Below are 17,808 nucleotides of genomic sequence, written 5' to 3'. Positions count from 1 at the left end.
TTTTACAATCAAAAATAAAAATTTTGAAAATCTTAAAACTATGTCTCCACATAGGACTCACTCACACGAACAGAAACGTGATAAAATTTATGTCATAGCATTTTTACTTTTTTAAATTAATGTCAGAAACCTCATCGTGCCAGTGGATGAGGTTTTCTAAAAAATCCAAAGGCCGCCTGGCTGATTCGCCACCTGCCTGATTCGCCACCTGCCAACCATAAGGTTAGACAGGCAGCGAAAAATAGCACTTTATGAATTGATTAACAGCCTTATTAGGCCTCTTAATTGTCAGCGGGTGCGCTGCCGACTCTCGAGTGTGCCCACAGACCGGAATATCACACGAGTGCGCAATTATATCGGGACGCTCACTCAATGTCATCGCGCACTATTTCATGCTGGGGCATGTTAGGCATGCCGAGTGGAAAATCCTGCCCTTAATGGGGGGGAGGGGCTGTTCCAAGATGGCAGTGGGAGTTTTGTGGGGCCACTCCTGCCCCTTATGGGGCCACAAAAATACATACTAACTTACCTTTTTTGGGCCTGTCTAGCTCCATTACCCATGGGAGTCACTTCAGATGTTTGGGTGTGGAAGTCACTGGCAGGGCCAGCATTTTTTGCCCATCCTTCATTTCCCTTGAACTGAGTGGCTTGCTAGGGCTATTTCAGAGGCCAGTTAAGAGTCAACTATTTTGCTGTGGGTCTGGAATCATATGTCAGCCAGACCAGATAAAGATGGCAGACTTCTTTCACTAAAGGCATTAGAGAACTAGGTTTTTAGGACAATTGATAAAATTGTCATGGTCACCATTACTGTGACTAGCTTTATATTCTAGATTTATTAATTGAATTTAAATTCCACCAGCTGCCATGGTGGGATTTGAACCCATATCCCCAGGACACTACCCCAGGCCTCTGGCTTACCAGTCCAGTGATATTATCGCTAGTCTCTCATATGCATGCATAAGTGACTGACTTACAATGGTGATTTGTATCCTAGGATCCCAATTTGTATTTTTAATAGGGCCTACTGCCTCAGACAGATGGGCGGACACTCTAGGCACCTAGCGGCAAGCTCCTTTTCAGAATAGTCCCAGCTTCCCTGCAGATGTTAATGGTGTGGTGAGGCTACCGGCCCTATTCTGAGGTTGTCACCGTCCCATTAATGCCCAGGTGATGGCAGTTATAGTCCACGCCTGTGTGAGTAGGCAATTGTGTGCCTTGTCTCTAATATTTGTGATTTAATTAATTAATTTAGTCACCCTTTTCAGAGATCTCAGTAACGCGAGTATCAGTGAATGAAAACCTGATTATGACCTAAAGTTAATAACCAACGAATGAGATGTGCATTAGATCTGTAAAAATGACCAAGACTTTTAATTTTCAAACAGGTCTGTTGTGTAATCTATAGTACTGTCTAACCTTACTTTACTGGCAGTAACATGTCAAGATATTACATGAACCAACACCAGAAAGCATGCACAGATCCTTACTAATTATATATTATCCAATTTAAAGGAAAACAAGAAATCTCAGCTGAAGTGCATGGGGAGAATTTTCTCCCTGTTGGGTGAGCCAGTTGGGAGCGGGTGCGGGGGGGGTGGGGTGTGAAGCCAATCGCCACCTGCGATCAGCTGCGCGCTGCCATTTTACGTGGGCAGGCTAACTAAGGCCCGCCCAGCGTGACGCGCACCTGGAAGCGCTCAGCGCTACCTTTGATGGCGGGTGGGGAGGCGCGTTGGGGGGGAAGGGAGAATCGGGTGCGTGGAGCTGTCTCATGGAGATTAATTTGATTATGAAGAATTGAAGAAAAGAATTAAAAAAATATTCAGACATGTCCCCTCATGTGACAGTGTCACATGAGCTGGAACATGTAAAGGAATTTTAATAAAAATTTTTATTAAATTTATAAACCCTTCATGAAACTTCATCCCGCCCATGGATGAGGTTCCATGAAAAATGCGAAGGCCGCCTGTGCTCTTCGCCTGCCCACCAACCTTAAGGTTGGAGAGGCAGCCCTGACAACTACTTTGATTAGGTAATTCATGGCCTTAACAGACTTTTGACAGTTCGGCGGGTGTGCAGCTGACCCCGGTGAGCCCTAGCCAAACTGAAGATCGGAATGACGCGCGGTGATGTCAGGATGCACACCAGATGTCACCGCATGTCATTTTATACATCGGCATGTGAGGCCTGTCCCTGCATGCCAGACGGAAGATTCTGGCCTATGTTGCACTGACATGTGATATGCTAAAATACATTAAATTAGAACTCATACCAATGTTCCACTAACACAAATGGAGGCTGTGATTGAAAAACTTACCCGAATATGAATCTGCTCACTTACAGTTGGAGGTGCTTGACTTGTTCTTTTAACTTCTAGTAACTCAACAAGTGGTTTAATTGTCATTCCCTGTGACAATGAAGACAAGAGATAAAGGTAAGTACAAAAGCAAAATACTGCAGATGTTGGAAATCTGAAATAAAAACAAAAATTGCTTGAAATACTCAGTAGGTCAGGCAGCTTCTGTGCAGAGAGAAGCAGAGTTAACGTTTCAGATCGATGTCCTTTCATCAGGACTGAAGAAAGACAGAAATGTAAGAGTTTTAATGCTAGTAGGAGGGGGGATGGGGAAAAGGAAAAACAAGCGGGAAGGTCTGTGATAGAAACAAAAAAACTACGGATGCTGGAAATCCAAAACAAAACCAGAATTACCTGGAAAAACTCAGCAGGTCTGGCAGCATCGGCGGAGAAGAAAAGAGTTGACGTTTCGAGTCCTCATGACCCTTCGACAGTTCTGTCGAAGGGTCATGAGGACTCAAAACGTCAACTCTTTTCTTCTCCGCCGATGCTGCCAGACCTGCTGAGTTTTTCCAGGTAATTCTGGTTTTGTTAAGGTCTGTGATAGGGTGGAAGACAGGAGGGATTAACTAACAGAAGATTCCAATGATGCAAAAGCCAAAGAGAGTGGTAATAGGTGTAATAAAGAAACAAAGGTTGGGTCCAGATGAGGTGTGAATGGCCATACAGCAGCCATCTGAACACAACATGAAGTCAGCTAAAAAAGACACAAAAACACATAAAACAAGATGGAGGCAGAGGTTATGATCAGAATTGTTGAAGTTGATGTTGAGTCCAGAAGGCTGTAGTATGCCAAGATGAAAGATAAATGTAATCAACTTATTAAATATCTCACCATTAACCCAGTGTTGTGACAAAAATTGACTTTGTCTGTATTTAATTATTTAACTGCATTGTCACACCACATGCAAAAGGTTAACATAAGATCATGCAGGACAAATCATTAACAAAAGCATTAGCCCAGGTCCACTCAAGTGCACTACAGTGATATTCACAGCTTTGAATTAATAAGGCACAGCCAACAGAAGGTTCAAGGTAACAACTGGTCAAAATTATCACATTGAGCTCATGTCACAGTCAAAGACTGACTCCACTGCAGGTTTCAGTTGTGGCTCAGTTAGTAGCACTCTCCACTCAAGTTTTGGGTGCTGCTCCAGAAATTTGAGGAGAGAGATTGAATGTTTGCTCACTGCATGAGACTGTGTTGACAGTGACTCAGTTGGTAGCATAATTGCCTCTGAATCAGAAAGTTGCAAGTTCAAGTCTTACACCAGAGGCCCTGTCTGCCCTCAGATTACTACTGCTTGAAGAAGAGCAATTGATTTCTCCCTGGTGTCCTGGCCAATATTTATCCTTCAACCTTTATAGAATATACAGTAGGTTATCTGGACATTATCTCATTACTGTTTGTGGGACTTTAATGTGTACAAATTGGACATTGTTTCCTACATTACAACAGTGATTGCACTTCAAAATAGTAGCTTTGGGGAAACATGAGGTTATGAAAGGAACTATATAAATGTACCTTTCTTTCTTATTTGATGAATAACTGTTCTGATTTGAGATTTTCAGCTATCTTCTATCTTTGCTTTGAGATGTTAAACCAGGTGGTGATCTCAAGTCGACTGGGCACAGTTCAAAGGATAAGACTCAACTTGGAACAATGGACAGAATTTTCTGGATGGCAGGGGGTGGAGCAGGAACAGTTGGGTGCAGACCCAATCACCGCTCACGATCAGGTCTTATGTTGTTACTCACAATAAGAGGTTATGGTGGAAGAATTAATCCAGGCTGGGTCTGTTGGTTAAAGCTGGTTTATTTCCAAGACAACTCCTCAGTGCTACTAACTTCCTAGGAGCTTTCACACAAAGTTTTCCAGCTGTACCTTTTGAATCTATTCAGTTGGGATAATTAATGCCCATCACCTGTTAAACTACCAATTGGTTTTAAAAGGATGATTGCCATATTAACACATTCCTCTCTTTTCTTTTGTAAATTAAAACAAAAAACTTGAACACTTTTTTAAACAAACAGAAGGAAATAATGTCACGTATTCCCCTGTCTATAATTCCCGAATTTCTTTTCATACATACATACATAATTATAAAACAAGAACAATTTTTTCATTGCATCATTATAAGACACGCCTCTTCCAACACATTTCATAATGTTTTAGAGCAGGCACTTGTTTTTGTAAAACAGTCTGATAGTCAGTGACTTGTGTCAACCCATTTTATCTTAGAGATATCTTTTCTTTCTAAAATCTCCTTTATGCTGGCGATGTCTAATCGTAGTCTTTTCTTTGTGACACTTTTCGTGGAATGAACGTTGTCCAAAAAAGACTGGTTATCAACATAACATTCTATGGGCAAATTTTTCCCACATTGCCCCTCATACAATATTTCTGTCAACATATTGGACAAGTAAACCCCCATATCTAATGTCTCCACTAAGGCTAACATTTCAGCAGCTATGGTGTTCTTCACTACCCTTTTTATTTTCTTGGCCTCCCAAGCCAGTGGGCAACTTTTATCGTTCTTTCCCACCAAGAATATGATGAACCCTGCTTTGCCAGAATACCCATCTGGAAGCTTCATATGTGAAGCATCACCAAAAATGACTAACCTCACATCTTCTGGATCACCCAAGGCTGGAAACTTGAGCACACATCTCAGAATTTAACTTTTTTTTAAAAAAGTGTTTTATTTGCTCTCAGAACTTGCTCAACTGTCGCATGTTTCATCATGGCACTCAGCTCCAACACATCATAACTAGCGTCAGGCCTAGTCTGAGTGCACAACCAGCTCAATCAAACTTCTCAATTGTTCCATTTCTTCATTGGTCACAGGATCCTCTTTTTGTGAGGATCTACCATGAGTTATTGGGATATAATTAACACTTTCTAGATAAGATTGTTGATTCAATGCCACTCCTAACTTGCTCTGCTTAATGTCTAAACCTATGTATTTAAAGGCCTCAGAAGCCAGAATTCCGACCTGGAATTCCTTCTTTATCTTCTCGATTACCCATTATTCAAATTCTACAAAGCCTCCCCACAGGAAATCATCAACATACATGATAAAGATTCCAGCTAGTTTCTCCTTATAGTACCAGTAGAACATCGCAGGGTCTGCCTTTAACTGAATGTAACCTATTTTCAACAAGACAGACCTCATGGAAAAGTACCATACTCTTGCTGCATCATTCAACCCATAAACACACTTATTCAACTTCTATAGTTTTCCTTTTACATCCCTGGCTTCTTTGGGCAGTTTCAAAAAAACTTCGCTTTGAAACTTCTCCCCCCGTAAAAATACAGCCTTTATATAAATTGATTTGCATTCCCAGGAATAGGATGCCAAAATAGCTAAAAAAATCTTCAACCTCACTTTCCCCACCATGGGCGAGTCCCCTCTGACATCCTGATCTCCTAGTCTCTCTTCAAAGCCTCGGGCTACTAATCTTACTTTGGCCTTATATGTGCCGGCTAGGAGTACCTTTTCTGTACAGATCCATCTGTGAGATAAAGCTAGCTGTCCTCGGTCAGGTATTCAGAATATACCCCAAATTTCTTCCAATTTTCTATCTCTTTCCATTTGGCTTCCTTTATCAGCTTACTTTCCAATTTATTAGCAGCTCTGTCACAAGGACTTCTACTTCAATTGAGAATGTTAGCTTGCTCTCTAGTCTTCCTTGTTCAGCTATGGCCTCTACTCACATTCTTCTCCCTTTTTGGATTGCTACTATATGATCGTCCTCCCATGCCAACAGAACTCTGTTTGCAAGTCTGTGACCTTTTCCTAGGGCCATGACCGCTTTCTGGTCCACTGTCAGAACTCATACTGCGCCTTCTGTGTTTCCACATCTTTACCTCGGTTTGCCAATCGATAGGTCTTGTCTCCTGTCCTTTGTCCTGCACATTTAGCCAATGTTTATATTTACCAGTGGCCTTTCCTGCTCTCCCTATGATGGTGGCATCCCTCCACACACTAGACCCTTCTGGCATATACGTTACCTTTGTTTCTACTTTGGGTAGTTGCCCTTTTGGATGAATAGCGTTGTCCTGTACCTCAGTATTACTTTGTTCATAGTCAGTCAACCCTGTATCTGCGGACGTCTGCTCCTCATAGCTAACCAGTATATGTGTATGGGAAGTGTATGGTGCCTCCTCGCGTTCTATGTCCTGTTCAGAACCTGTAACAGTACAGTCAGTACCAATTAACAGTGAAGAATGTACCCTAACAGTTTCATTGCTGTGTTGCACAATTACTACTTTCCCATCACTCCCCATAACCTTGCGAGGTCCTATCCACTCTTTCTGGCCTTCTCTTTTATAATATACCATGTCTCCTTGTCTAAACTGTATCCCTGATGGTCTTATGTGGTGCCATAGGGTTTGCCGAATTCTCTCTGAAACCTCAGCTTTAATAAAAGCTTTTCTGCCCGCGTGCAAAACATTCAAATGAGCAGAAAAAGTTCAGCTAATGCTAGTCCCTTCTAGAGCAGGGGGAGCATCTGACAACACCGAAGATAACTTTGGATTTCTTCCGTACACCAACTGATGTGGACTGTACCCCCCAACCATTTGCTGAGAGTTCTTTGCGTGCACCACCTATGCTAGCACTATTTGCAGTTTACAACCTGGTTGATCAGCTAATATTTTATGTAACATGTCATCTATTACTGCAAGGTTTCTTTCACAAAGACCACTACTAAATGGGCTTTCAGCTGCAGTGTGCATAACTATGATGTTTAAATTTTCGCACATATCTCAAAATTCCTCATTCGTGAATTCCCCTCCGTTTTCTGTGAGGAACTTCGTTGGTGTTCCTAGCCCTGTTCCTACCCATTTCCCCATGACCTTATTGACAATGGTCCTTTTGTCTTTACTCTGTATTACAGTGGATAGACTAAATCTGGTTGCCTTTTCTATGAGGTGTAGTAAAAAAATACCCCTATCTTTCCAAACTTTCAAGTACAATGCCACTGCATCGTTAAACTCCCTGGCTAGTGGCAAGCTCACAACAGGACGCTGTGGTGTCTTGCGATAGTTAAGGCAAATTTCACACTGAGCAATGACTCATTCAATAAGATTGTCATATCTTTTATTGACCACTCCCACATCTCTAAGCAGAGTCTTCAGTTTCTGTGGCGCTGGATATGCAAACTGTCTATGTAATTTCCAAATGATCTTTCTGTCCACCAAATTCTCATTCTCAGCAGTTATTAAAGCTTCATGAACTTTTTGATGAGAAATCTGTGGCTTCCTTAGTGGAAAGCAGTAATGGCCTGACTGAGTAAAATGGAGATCTACATTTTTCTCAAACACGACTACTTTATCATTCTTCATATCTAGCGTCATCTGAGCCTACATCACAGGTCGACTCAACAATAGCGGTATCTCGCTAGAAACCATATCAGTACTGATAAAACGATTGATCCCTGTTATCTTACAAGGGAGGACCACCCGTTTGGGGGGTGTTAATGTATTGTCATCTCTGAACCTGAAGCAGGTAGAGCTTTCATACTCTTTGACCTTCTGCCAGTCTGCCCCATTGAGAGACTCCAGATAGTAGTCAAGCCAGTCCATGCTGCACACTGGAGAAGTGCAACCACTGTCCAGAACTGCACAGTTGAAGGAATCTACCATCAAGATACTCATCACCTCTCAGTGATCAATACAATTCCATCATGGCAGTCACCACCATCATTTTCAGTTTCAGGTGAATGTCTCGTGGGTCACTTCAAAAACACGATTCCTTCGCTGTGGGCAGTTCATTATGTAACGGTACTGGGAATCACACCGAAAACATTGATTAACCATTCCCGTGGGTTTTTTGGTTTAAACATTGACGGTCATCATCCCAGACATGCTTTTTGCCCCGACTCTCAAATTGGCTAGGGCTACGACCAGTTTCAGACCTCTTGTCATTAAACCCATCTTTGTATTGGAACCTTTGTCTAATATTTGGTCAACCACAAAATTCAGTCACTATTGAATCCTCTCTCCTTTGTTTTACAGCGTAGTTGTTCGCATTTGCTAAACAAGGTTAGTGTTTAAAGTGGTAGGGAAGGACTGTTTCCCCAGAAATTTTTTTTAGGGCAGCAGCCATTTGATCTAAGAGAGATTCTTTCCCCCAGAACTGAACCCCTGTTAGCACTAAAAGACTCAACATGGGAAACGCGAGCACAGTCCAGTAATTTAAATGCAAAGACCGATTCTGCAATTTCAAGTTCAAATCACTGTAGCCTCCTGTGCCATTTATCAAAATCCATGATATATTCTTCCATGGACTGATCATCTGATTTCCTAAACCTATCAAAGATCATCCACGCTTCCAATAACTCATTCTTTCTGTAGAACTTATCCAAGAATTGTATCAGACGGTTTAATCCCTCTTCATGATCCAAATCATCCACTTTTCACTCTGAAAATACTTTACTCCTTATCTCACTTTTGGCTGGTAATGATAACGCCAAAGCCATACCTTGCTTCTTCCAGGGTATAGCAGTAACCCAGGTCCACATTTCAACTTCAGCCTTCCACTGCTGATAAGATTCAGAGTCAGAAAAAACTGTTGCTTAGTCAAAGCTTGCGATTTTGCACCATCCTTCCGCCATTCCATAACTTAAATTGTTAACAGCAGTACACTTCTTTTCCCTCAGAGGACTGAGACAGAAAGCTTCATATACAACAACCAATCAGCACAACTTAAAGTTCATCCTCTGCTACCATGTTACTCACAATAAGAGGTTGTAGTGGAAGAGTTAATCCAGGCAGGTCTCTTGGTTAAAATTAGGTTATTTCCAAGACAACTCCTCAGTACTACTGATTTCCAAGTAGCTTCCACACAAAGTGTTCCAGCTGTACCTTTTTATTCTATTCAGTTAAGATAACTAATGCCCATCGCCTGTTAATTTACCAATTGGTTTTAACAAGATGATTGCCATATTAACACGCACTGTCGTTTTACATGGGTGGGCCAATTAAGGCCCGCCCAGCGTACTTCACAACTCCCGTGCATAGCGGGAGCGGGTGGGCGAGCGCGCTCAGCCCACTGGGTCCAATAGTGACCTGGCAGCCTGTATAAAGGAAGGCGCCTGGCAGCCTTGGTAAGGCTGTTTGCAATGGCTGGGCAAAGTGCTCTGCAGAGGGGCAATGGAGCTGACGCAAGTCCGGAGGGTAGACCATTGGGACAGGCCAGGCCGGAGGGTAGGCCATCAGGACAGGCCAGGCCGGAGGGTAGGGCGGAGGGGCCAGTGTGCCCCTAGTTTTTCCGATGAGTACCTTGCTGCCCGCCTTGGGGAGGTGGCAGCACGATGGGAGATGCTGGTTCCCCAGGACGGAAGGAGGAGGCCCCCCCCCACCACATGACGTAACATGCCTGGGAGGAGGTGGTGGAGGTGGTGAGCTCCCGCGATGTGGTGCAGCGCAGCTGGATCCAGTGTCACAAGCGCTTCAACAACTTGTTACCCCTGGAAGGGTGAGGACAATGTTGGCATTGCTCACTCAGCCCAGCAGGTCGGCTTTCCCCCCTGCTGCCGCCACCCCCCTGCCAAGTCTGAATATAGTGACTGCATTGAATCATTGACGGCATATTCCTTTGCTGGGTGGGCCAGAAGATATTGCCCATGCTGAGGTCAGCCTGAGAGGGTAGTGATGAGATAGGTTCTGTGCTGCAGCATATGTTACACTGAGACCTACATGACTGTTTTGAGGGCAACCTGGAGGAACTGTACTTAGACGCTGTGCTTGAACTCCAGGACATAGCTAAGTCAGGGTGATGACAGGCTGGGAGGGGAGCTTCAAGGTGGCATGGCATCGAAGCATCTGCTGCCCTCTGCGCTCCACGTGCTTGTGCCTCCTTGCTATGGAAGGATATACCATGCGGTGCCTAATGTGATGTAGGCAGCATGTGGCCAAGGGAGGGTGGGGAACAGGCCTAGCACCTTTGTGTGAGTGTTGGGCAGCAGTGGGGTGAGGAGGCACTGGAGCCCTGATATGTCCTACTCTGGTTGGGGTGGGCCATGCACGAAGAGAGTCCATGTATAATTTGCACCATTCAAAATCATTTTCAGGACAAGAATGCTCACAATGCTGCAGAGCGTGTGAGGGCTGGCGGCAGCCAGGTGTGGTTAGCCATTCTCAGCCGGTTTGAGCAGGAGGCCCTGGATTTGGGGAGACGCCACGCGCCCAGGTCCACTGGTGTCGGTGAGGCTGGGGTGCCACAGCCAGGTATGTATGCCCAACAGTGAGGTCAGCATTGTTCTCCCAACAGCCATAGCAGTGCTGAATGTTAAGTGATTTAATTTTGGAACATGGCTTGACCATTGCTTATGGAAGGATAAGTGCATAATGATCCGGGGGACAGGGATGCACTTTGTCATTGTCTCCACGTGAACTGATCCAATATCCTTGTTCTTCCTTTCAGCATCATCAGAGCAGGGCCGGGAGGAGGAGTAGCAGGGGTCCCCTCTCACACCTGAGGGCCCTGAAGTCACCAGCATCACACCATCTCTAACAGGCAGGCACCAGCGCAGATACTAGCACCTCGGTGGGTGTTAGAACAGCGGCTAGTGTCCCGGGGCACAGCGGTGAGGACACTTCACAGTCGCTGGAGGAGCTGGCAGAGACAGAGAGTGCCCATGGCGCCAGCAGTCAGAGGACTGCAGGGGACCAGGCATATGCTCAGTCAATGCCTGATGATATGCCTCTGGAGTCGCCCATTACGCAGCAAGGTCATGAAATGGAGCCAGGTGTGCAGGAGCAGTTGGGGGAGATACATGATGCTATGCTTGGCTTGGTCTCCGCGGTGGAAGAGCCTACGCAGACAATCGCCAAAGCAATGAGCCACATGTCCTAGCACCATGTCCTCCATGGAGAGAGTGGCGAATCTTGTGGTGCTTTTGTATTGGCCTGAGATGAGAGCTTTATGATTTGCTTTGAATTGAAACACCCTTGTCATTTTGTTTCATTAAGTTTCTTTGCCTGTGATATTAAATTCAGACATGTGACCATGGCTGAGGGTGCCTCTTTTCTTCTGCAGGTGGATGGTCTCCAAAAATGTTAGGAGTGCTTTGTGGGACATTCAGCTTTATTAACAAGGCCGTTAGTTACTGTTTCTAACCTGGAAGATTTGGCACAAGGGTATCGAGTATGGAGCCAATAGCCCAGCTTATCCTGGAGGTCCATCTGTGGTGTGCTAGCTGAAGATTCGTTGGATTAAAGCCTCCTGGGTGTCCCTGCCTCCCTGCAGTATGCCTGGGTCAGCGTCTACCCCCTCAGCATTTCCCTGTGCGTGCTGATCCTCAGATTCACTGCTCGACTCATCTTGTGCAGCCGCAGCCACTGCATCGATGCCTTCCTCATCCATCACGTCCCCGTTTCCAGCACAAGATTGTGGGGAGCACAGGATGCAACCATTATCACCAACACACGATCTGGGGGGGTCTGGAGTGTGGCCTCCCGAGTGGTCCAGGCATCAGAAGCACATCTTGAGAAGACCGATGGTTGTCTCCACCACAGCCTTTGTGGAGGCGTGACTCCTATTGTACCGCTGGTCAGCTTCTGTTCTTGGATGGCAGAGAGGCGTCATGAGCCACCTTCTGAGGGGATAGCCCTTGTCACCCAGCAGCCATCCATCCAGCCAGGCTGGAGCACTGAAGAGCCCCGGAACCTGGGAGTGTCTGAGGATGTAGGTGTCGTGGGAGCTGCCTGGGTACCTTGCACAAACTTGCAGAATCTGCATCCTGTGATCACACACTATCTGCACCTTCACGGAGTGGAATCCCTTCCTGTTGACGAAGGTACCGGGCTCATCTGCTGGCACCTTGATGGCCACATGTGTGCAGTCTATTGCACCCTGGACACAGGGGGAACCCAGCAATCACTGCAAAACCTCTGGCTCGCTGTATCTGGCTGGCCTGGTCCCAATGGAAGTGGATGAAGGTCAATGCACACCTGAACAGAGCGTGGACAGCTGATTGGGAGACACCGCAAAGATCACCCACCGAGCCCTGGAAGGAGCCAGAGGCATAGAGGTTGAGGGCAGCTGTGACCTTACAGCCACTGGCATGGGGTGTCCACCCACACAGTTAGGGGAGATCTCAGGCTCAATCACCTGACAGACATAGTTGACTGTCTCCCTTGACAGTCGGAGCCTCCTTCGGCACTGCACCTCAGACGTATTGTGGTAGCTGCTTCGCCACCTGTATACCCTGGCAGCAGGATAGTGGCATCTTCTGCGGCCCCTTCCATCTTGGACTACCTCTTGGCCCTGCACCCCTTGTGTCTGCGCCTGTCCTCCCAAAGGTGGCTCCCCTGGAGGCTGAATGTGCACTCCTGGCCTCCATCCCTTCTAGGCTTCCCTTCCTCCTCAAAGGAGGTGCCTGCAATGGAGAATTCAGTTTCCATTCCCAGGCTATGGGAAGGCTTCCAGAAACCTGCAGGCCTAAAAACAATTCTTCACTGCAGAGTGCTGACCTTAGGGTTGAGTCCAGTCCAAGCAGCTAGTATACATTTTGAAGTATTGCAGATCACAATCAAAAATCAAAACTTGAGAGGGCACACTCATGACCCCAGTGAGCCCCCTTATCCCAACCGTGGATGAGGTTTATACAAATGTGTCCCACCCACCTGCTCGAGGTGCCCCAGCGCCGACCCGAAGATCGCACGGGCACTGAAAAAGTGGCGTCGATTGGAGCATCAAGGACCTTAAGTGGCCCGTTAATTAATGGCGAGCACGCAGTGGATATCATCGCATGCCCGCCCAACCAACTATCACGATGGCGCGCGGTGACGTTGGAACACTTGCCCGATTTCACCGTGCGTCATTTTACACACGGACATGCGGGGCCTGCCCCTGCACGCCAACAGGAAAATTCTGCCCAATGGATTTGCTTGACAGCTGTTTCTAGGATTGTTTGAGGATAGGGAATTGATTGGGAAAGTCCTCCAGAACAGAGGTTAGCTTCTCTTTACTGTACTGGGGACCAGTTTTAGTCTGCAGTCGACTAATGTGAGTTCCTCAGCCAACAGCCAAAGCTGTGTGTTTTTAAAGTCAGTGTGAGGTTCGCAAGGAAATTAAGATAGGGTGAAGCTCTAACAAGTCAATGTCTATGTAAAGTTTATGTTTGGAGAGAAAGCAAATTGCCTTTTTAATTTGGGCATCATGAAGTCTACACAGGCACAAGTCTTTGAAGATGGCAGGACAAGTTGTGGAAGTTGTTACTAAAGCATATGTGATCCTTGTTTTTATGAATTTAGAAGCATTCTGTACAAAAGTAAAGATATTATGCTCAACCTTTGTATATCACTAGTTAGCCCTCAGCCAAGTGCTGTGTTCATTTCAGGGCACTATAGAAGGAGTGTCAAGGCTCTAGAAAGGGGACATAAGCTATCTGCTAGAATGATACCAGTGATGAGGGAGTTCAGTTATGTGAATAGATTAGAAAAGCTGGGTTGTGAGGTAAGATTTAATACTAGTGTTCAAAATAGATAGATTACATAAGGAGAAACTAGCAGCAGGGTTGGTAAACAGAGGCCACCAATTTAAAGTAATTGTTCAAAGAACCAGAAGTGAGATGAGGGATGATTTGTTACCATCTGGAATGCACTGTCTGAAAAAGTAGTGAAAGCAGATTCAATAGTAACTTTCAAAAGGAAATTGAATAGAGAGTTGAAAAGGAAACAAAATGCATTGTGAAAAGGACGTGCTGGCAGGACAAGTTGGAAAACTCTTTCAAAGAGCTGTGAAAGTAATAATGTGCTGAAGGCTTCCTATTGTACTGTAAGATTCTAAAGGTGCAGAAATATGTGTGTATAAAAAGGGGAACAAACTTGTCAGCAACTCACAACTGGGTGTCAATAGTATTAACCGGCAGGCCAAGGACAGCTCCCCTGCTGTTCTTTGAGTAATGCTATGTGATCTTTTGTGCCCACATGTGAAGGCAGATAAAAGAAAGAAGCTCTGACAGTGCAGCTCTCCTTCAGTACTGCACTGGATTTTGTGGGATTAAAAACCATGACCTTCTGAGATAAGAATATCACCAACCAACCCATAGCTGACACTTGCCAACAGCTGAGTGTACCGTTAATATCAACATTACTATTGACAATCCTCCATTATATGGGGACAATAACAGATGCTTGGACTAAGAGTTTCTACTTTTGATGCAATTGGCAATCAGCATTTCAACTGTGCTCAAGATTGCATCAATTTTCAAAAGCTTTTTTTGTTCACACATCAAATCAAAGTTATTTGCATATTAAAATGAAAATCTGCCATGAGCCAACACTATTGCTTATTCTAGAATGAATTTTTTAAAATTACATTAAAAATATTCCTCAATATATTTAAGAGTGGTGAATTGTTCCAGGTTGATTAAAACAGCTGAAAATGGGTTTAACACAGAAGTGTATTTGGAATCAGATAGACTAGTCCACCACCTGTGAATATCTTGATTTTAAGGAACTGAAAATGACATTAAAATACTATACAGGTGATATTATGTTGTACTGATGTGCAGTAATCAGTTCCTTGATAAATTGAAAAAGAAAAATTACGATCCTTACAAGGTGCAAAAAAAAGCTCAGATCTAACAGCATCATTGAAGGCAAGCAAACAGGCACATAATGGAAACCAGTCATGATGATTAATGTGATCCAGGGTTGTGGCCCATTTTGTGATGTTCTGTGTTCTTTAAAGATCACAGGAACTCTCTTTGTGCTGGACTGCATTTGTGCTTGGAATTCCTTGACCTTTTCCATGGATTACGCTGTTCGGGTGAATTGTGCTGAGAAACATAGGACAACCTAGCAGAAACTCAAGGCCTAGATGTCTAGGCTATTTTTGTTGTGATTCATACTCACAATATGCAGCACAATGGAGAAATGTTCTAATGAGAGACTTTAGGTGTAAGTAATATGAAATAATAAATTTGCTCTATATAATTCAATGCTGGATGTTTAATAAATGATGTGTTTTAGCCTATATTTACACCCATAACTTCACTCATCTAAATCAGTATTTAATAAACATGTGAGGTGTCAAGGGATGGTATTACTATTCTGCACCTCTAGTGTAATACATATGCATTAGAGCTTGGCCTGTTAGTTCAGCAGAATACCCACGCATATTAAATACTGTTACTATGCAACAAGTTTTTGAAATTCACAGTGTTCATAGATTTTAATATTTCTCCACATCCCGAGGTGTGTCCAGGGAATTGTGATCTCCCTTGGTAATATCACATTCATTCTTCCTGTGGCAGTAAGAAAAAAACTGAAGCACACGTTATCCCATTCTAATTCATACACAAAACTCAATTAATTAGGAAATCTTTCCTGGGGATTGTGTGCCCAATGATTTTGCAGTAATGATATAGGAATTCTGGATTTATATTTTTTAATTGAAATGCAAGGATAAGCACATATAACACAGGCTGGATATTATCTAAAACTAATCTCTTCTGATGGTCTTTTATGTTAAACTTAAATGGATATGGGAGGGTTTTCCTATTGCGATTTTCAAGCCCCTTGTCTAAAGATTTAACCACAATAACTTCCATTCAGGTAATGGTTTAATACAGTAAAATATCCCAAGATGATTTGCCGAAGATAGAGATAGTAGGAGAGTTGACCAAAAGCTTGGTCAACTAAGTGGGTTTTAAAGACACAGGATGATAGAGAGGTGAAGAGGGAGATCAGTTTAGGAAGTGAGTTCCAGAGCGTGAGGTCTTGGCAGCTGAAGGCACAGCCACTAAAAGTGAAGCAAAGGGAGGGAGCTGGACAAAAGGCCAGGGTGAAGGGAGCAGAGAGTTTTGGAGTGTAAGAGGTTTTAGACTTGGGGAAAGTTACAGAGATGGAAAGTGGTGAAGCCATGCAGTGATTGGAACGTAAGGCTGAGGATGCTAAATTAGAGAAAATTGGGGAACCAGGAGCCAAAGTTGGGTAGTAAGAACAAGGGTATCATTTGAGCGAGACTTAATGCAGGATGGGCAGCAGAGTATTGGCTTATGGAGGATGCAGGATGGGAGGTCAATCTAGAATGGACAAGTCTGATGGTAAAACAAGATATGGGAGAGGATTTCAGCAGGAGATGGGCTGAGATGGGAAGTACCACCAAGGTGGTCTATGTAATGGAGTGGTTATGTGGTCAGAAGCTCATTTCAGGGTTAATAGGATGCTAAGACTGGCAGTTGTCTGGTTCAGTCTGTGACAGTGACTGGCAAAGGAAAAGGTATTAGGGGAAAAGGATACACAGTTTGTGGAGGGGGCTGAAGATGATGGCTTTGGTCTTGACGTTTAACTGAAGGAAATTGTAGCTCAGCCAAGACAAGATGTAGGACAAGTTTTCTGAGGTAGTGGAGAGACGATAGAGAAGTTGGAGGGTAAGCATCATAATACAAAAATACTTTGTAACCTTATGAAACAGGTGGCCTTTAAGCAAACTTATTTAAAGTGTTTTTCCTACATGTGCAATTCAGCCCAAGGCTCATTTATCCAGGATAATATTTTGCATTCTCCCATCATATCAGCTAATTTTCTCTTGAATGAGTCTAATGTTTTTATCTCCACTACCAAGTAAACCATTCGTTGTGCTGATAATTCTGTGTCTCAAGAAGTCTATTTTAATATTTGTCCTAAGTTGTCCTTTCACCAGTCTCCACCTATATGCCTTCATTTTATTATTCTGGAACACATTGAAGTGCTAACTTGGCAGAGTTAGTATCAATGCTTTCTGTTCAGCTGGTGGCTGTGGCTTTAACCCTGATTGGATACACTTTGCTGACAATTCAGTATGGTACTGAAGGAGCACTGCATTGTTGGAGGCACTGTCCTTCAGACAATAAGTTAAACTGAAGCTCTGTCCACTTATCAGGTGGCCATAAAGATCCTACAGCAATATTTGATGAAGAGCTAGAGGACTATTTCCTTTGCTCTGGTCAACATCCCCCCTTAGCAAACCCCACAAAAATGAACTATCTAGTTAAGCACTAACTTGCTGTTTATGGCACCTTACTGAGTGGCAAATGGTTATATCTTTTTTCAGGAAGACAATATTGACTGCATTTCAAAAGTGATCTACTGGTTGGAAAATCCTTTAGGACATCCTGATGGCACAATAAGATGCAACGTAAATATGGATTCATTTTATCTATACCATTTAATACCTTGTGTGTTTCTATAAAGTCTCCTCCAATCACCTCTTGATAAGACTGAATGGGGTAGAGGTCATGCACTGATGCTACCAGCAATCTGGGTGTGGCCAGTTTTGTGGGTGGGACCAAATTCTGGCACGATATTCAAATGAGCACATAAACTCAATTTGCATTGGACATAATTTGAGTTTAAAGACCTCCGACCTTTTGTGCTGGGTTGACTGAATTGGACAAATTGTGTCAAGAAAACCAACACAACCTAGCAGAAACTCCAAGCGTAAAGATCT

At 44.0% G+C, this 17,808-nt stretch overlaps 1 protein-coding gene across 1 annotated transcript in view; it reads right to left on the bottom strand.

The window, feature by feature from the left end:
- Positions 1–17,808, bottom strand: part of LOC121282464 (sodium/hydrogen exchanger 2-like) — a 196,807-nt gene that overhangs the window by 80,995 nt on the left and 98,004 nt on the right. Inside the window, exon 7 of the mRNA XM_041196168.1 lies at positions 2,321–2,410. Coding sequence (XP_041052102.1) covers positions 2,321–2,410 — 90 coding nt within the window. The remainder of the gene's footprint in view (positions 1–2,320; positions 2,411–17,808) is intronic.

The sequence above is a fragment of the Carcharodon carcharias genome, chromosome 9 (genome assembly GCF_017639515.1).
Source record: "Carcharodon carcharias isolate sCarCar2 chromosome 9, sCarCar2.pri, whole genome shotgun sequence".
NCBI lineage: Eukaryota > Metazoa > Chordata > Chondrichthyes > Lamniformes > Lamnidae > Carcharodon > Carcharodon carcharias.
Note: the sequence above shows the minus strand (reverse complement) of the source record. Positions and strands in the feature narration are given on the sequence as shown.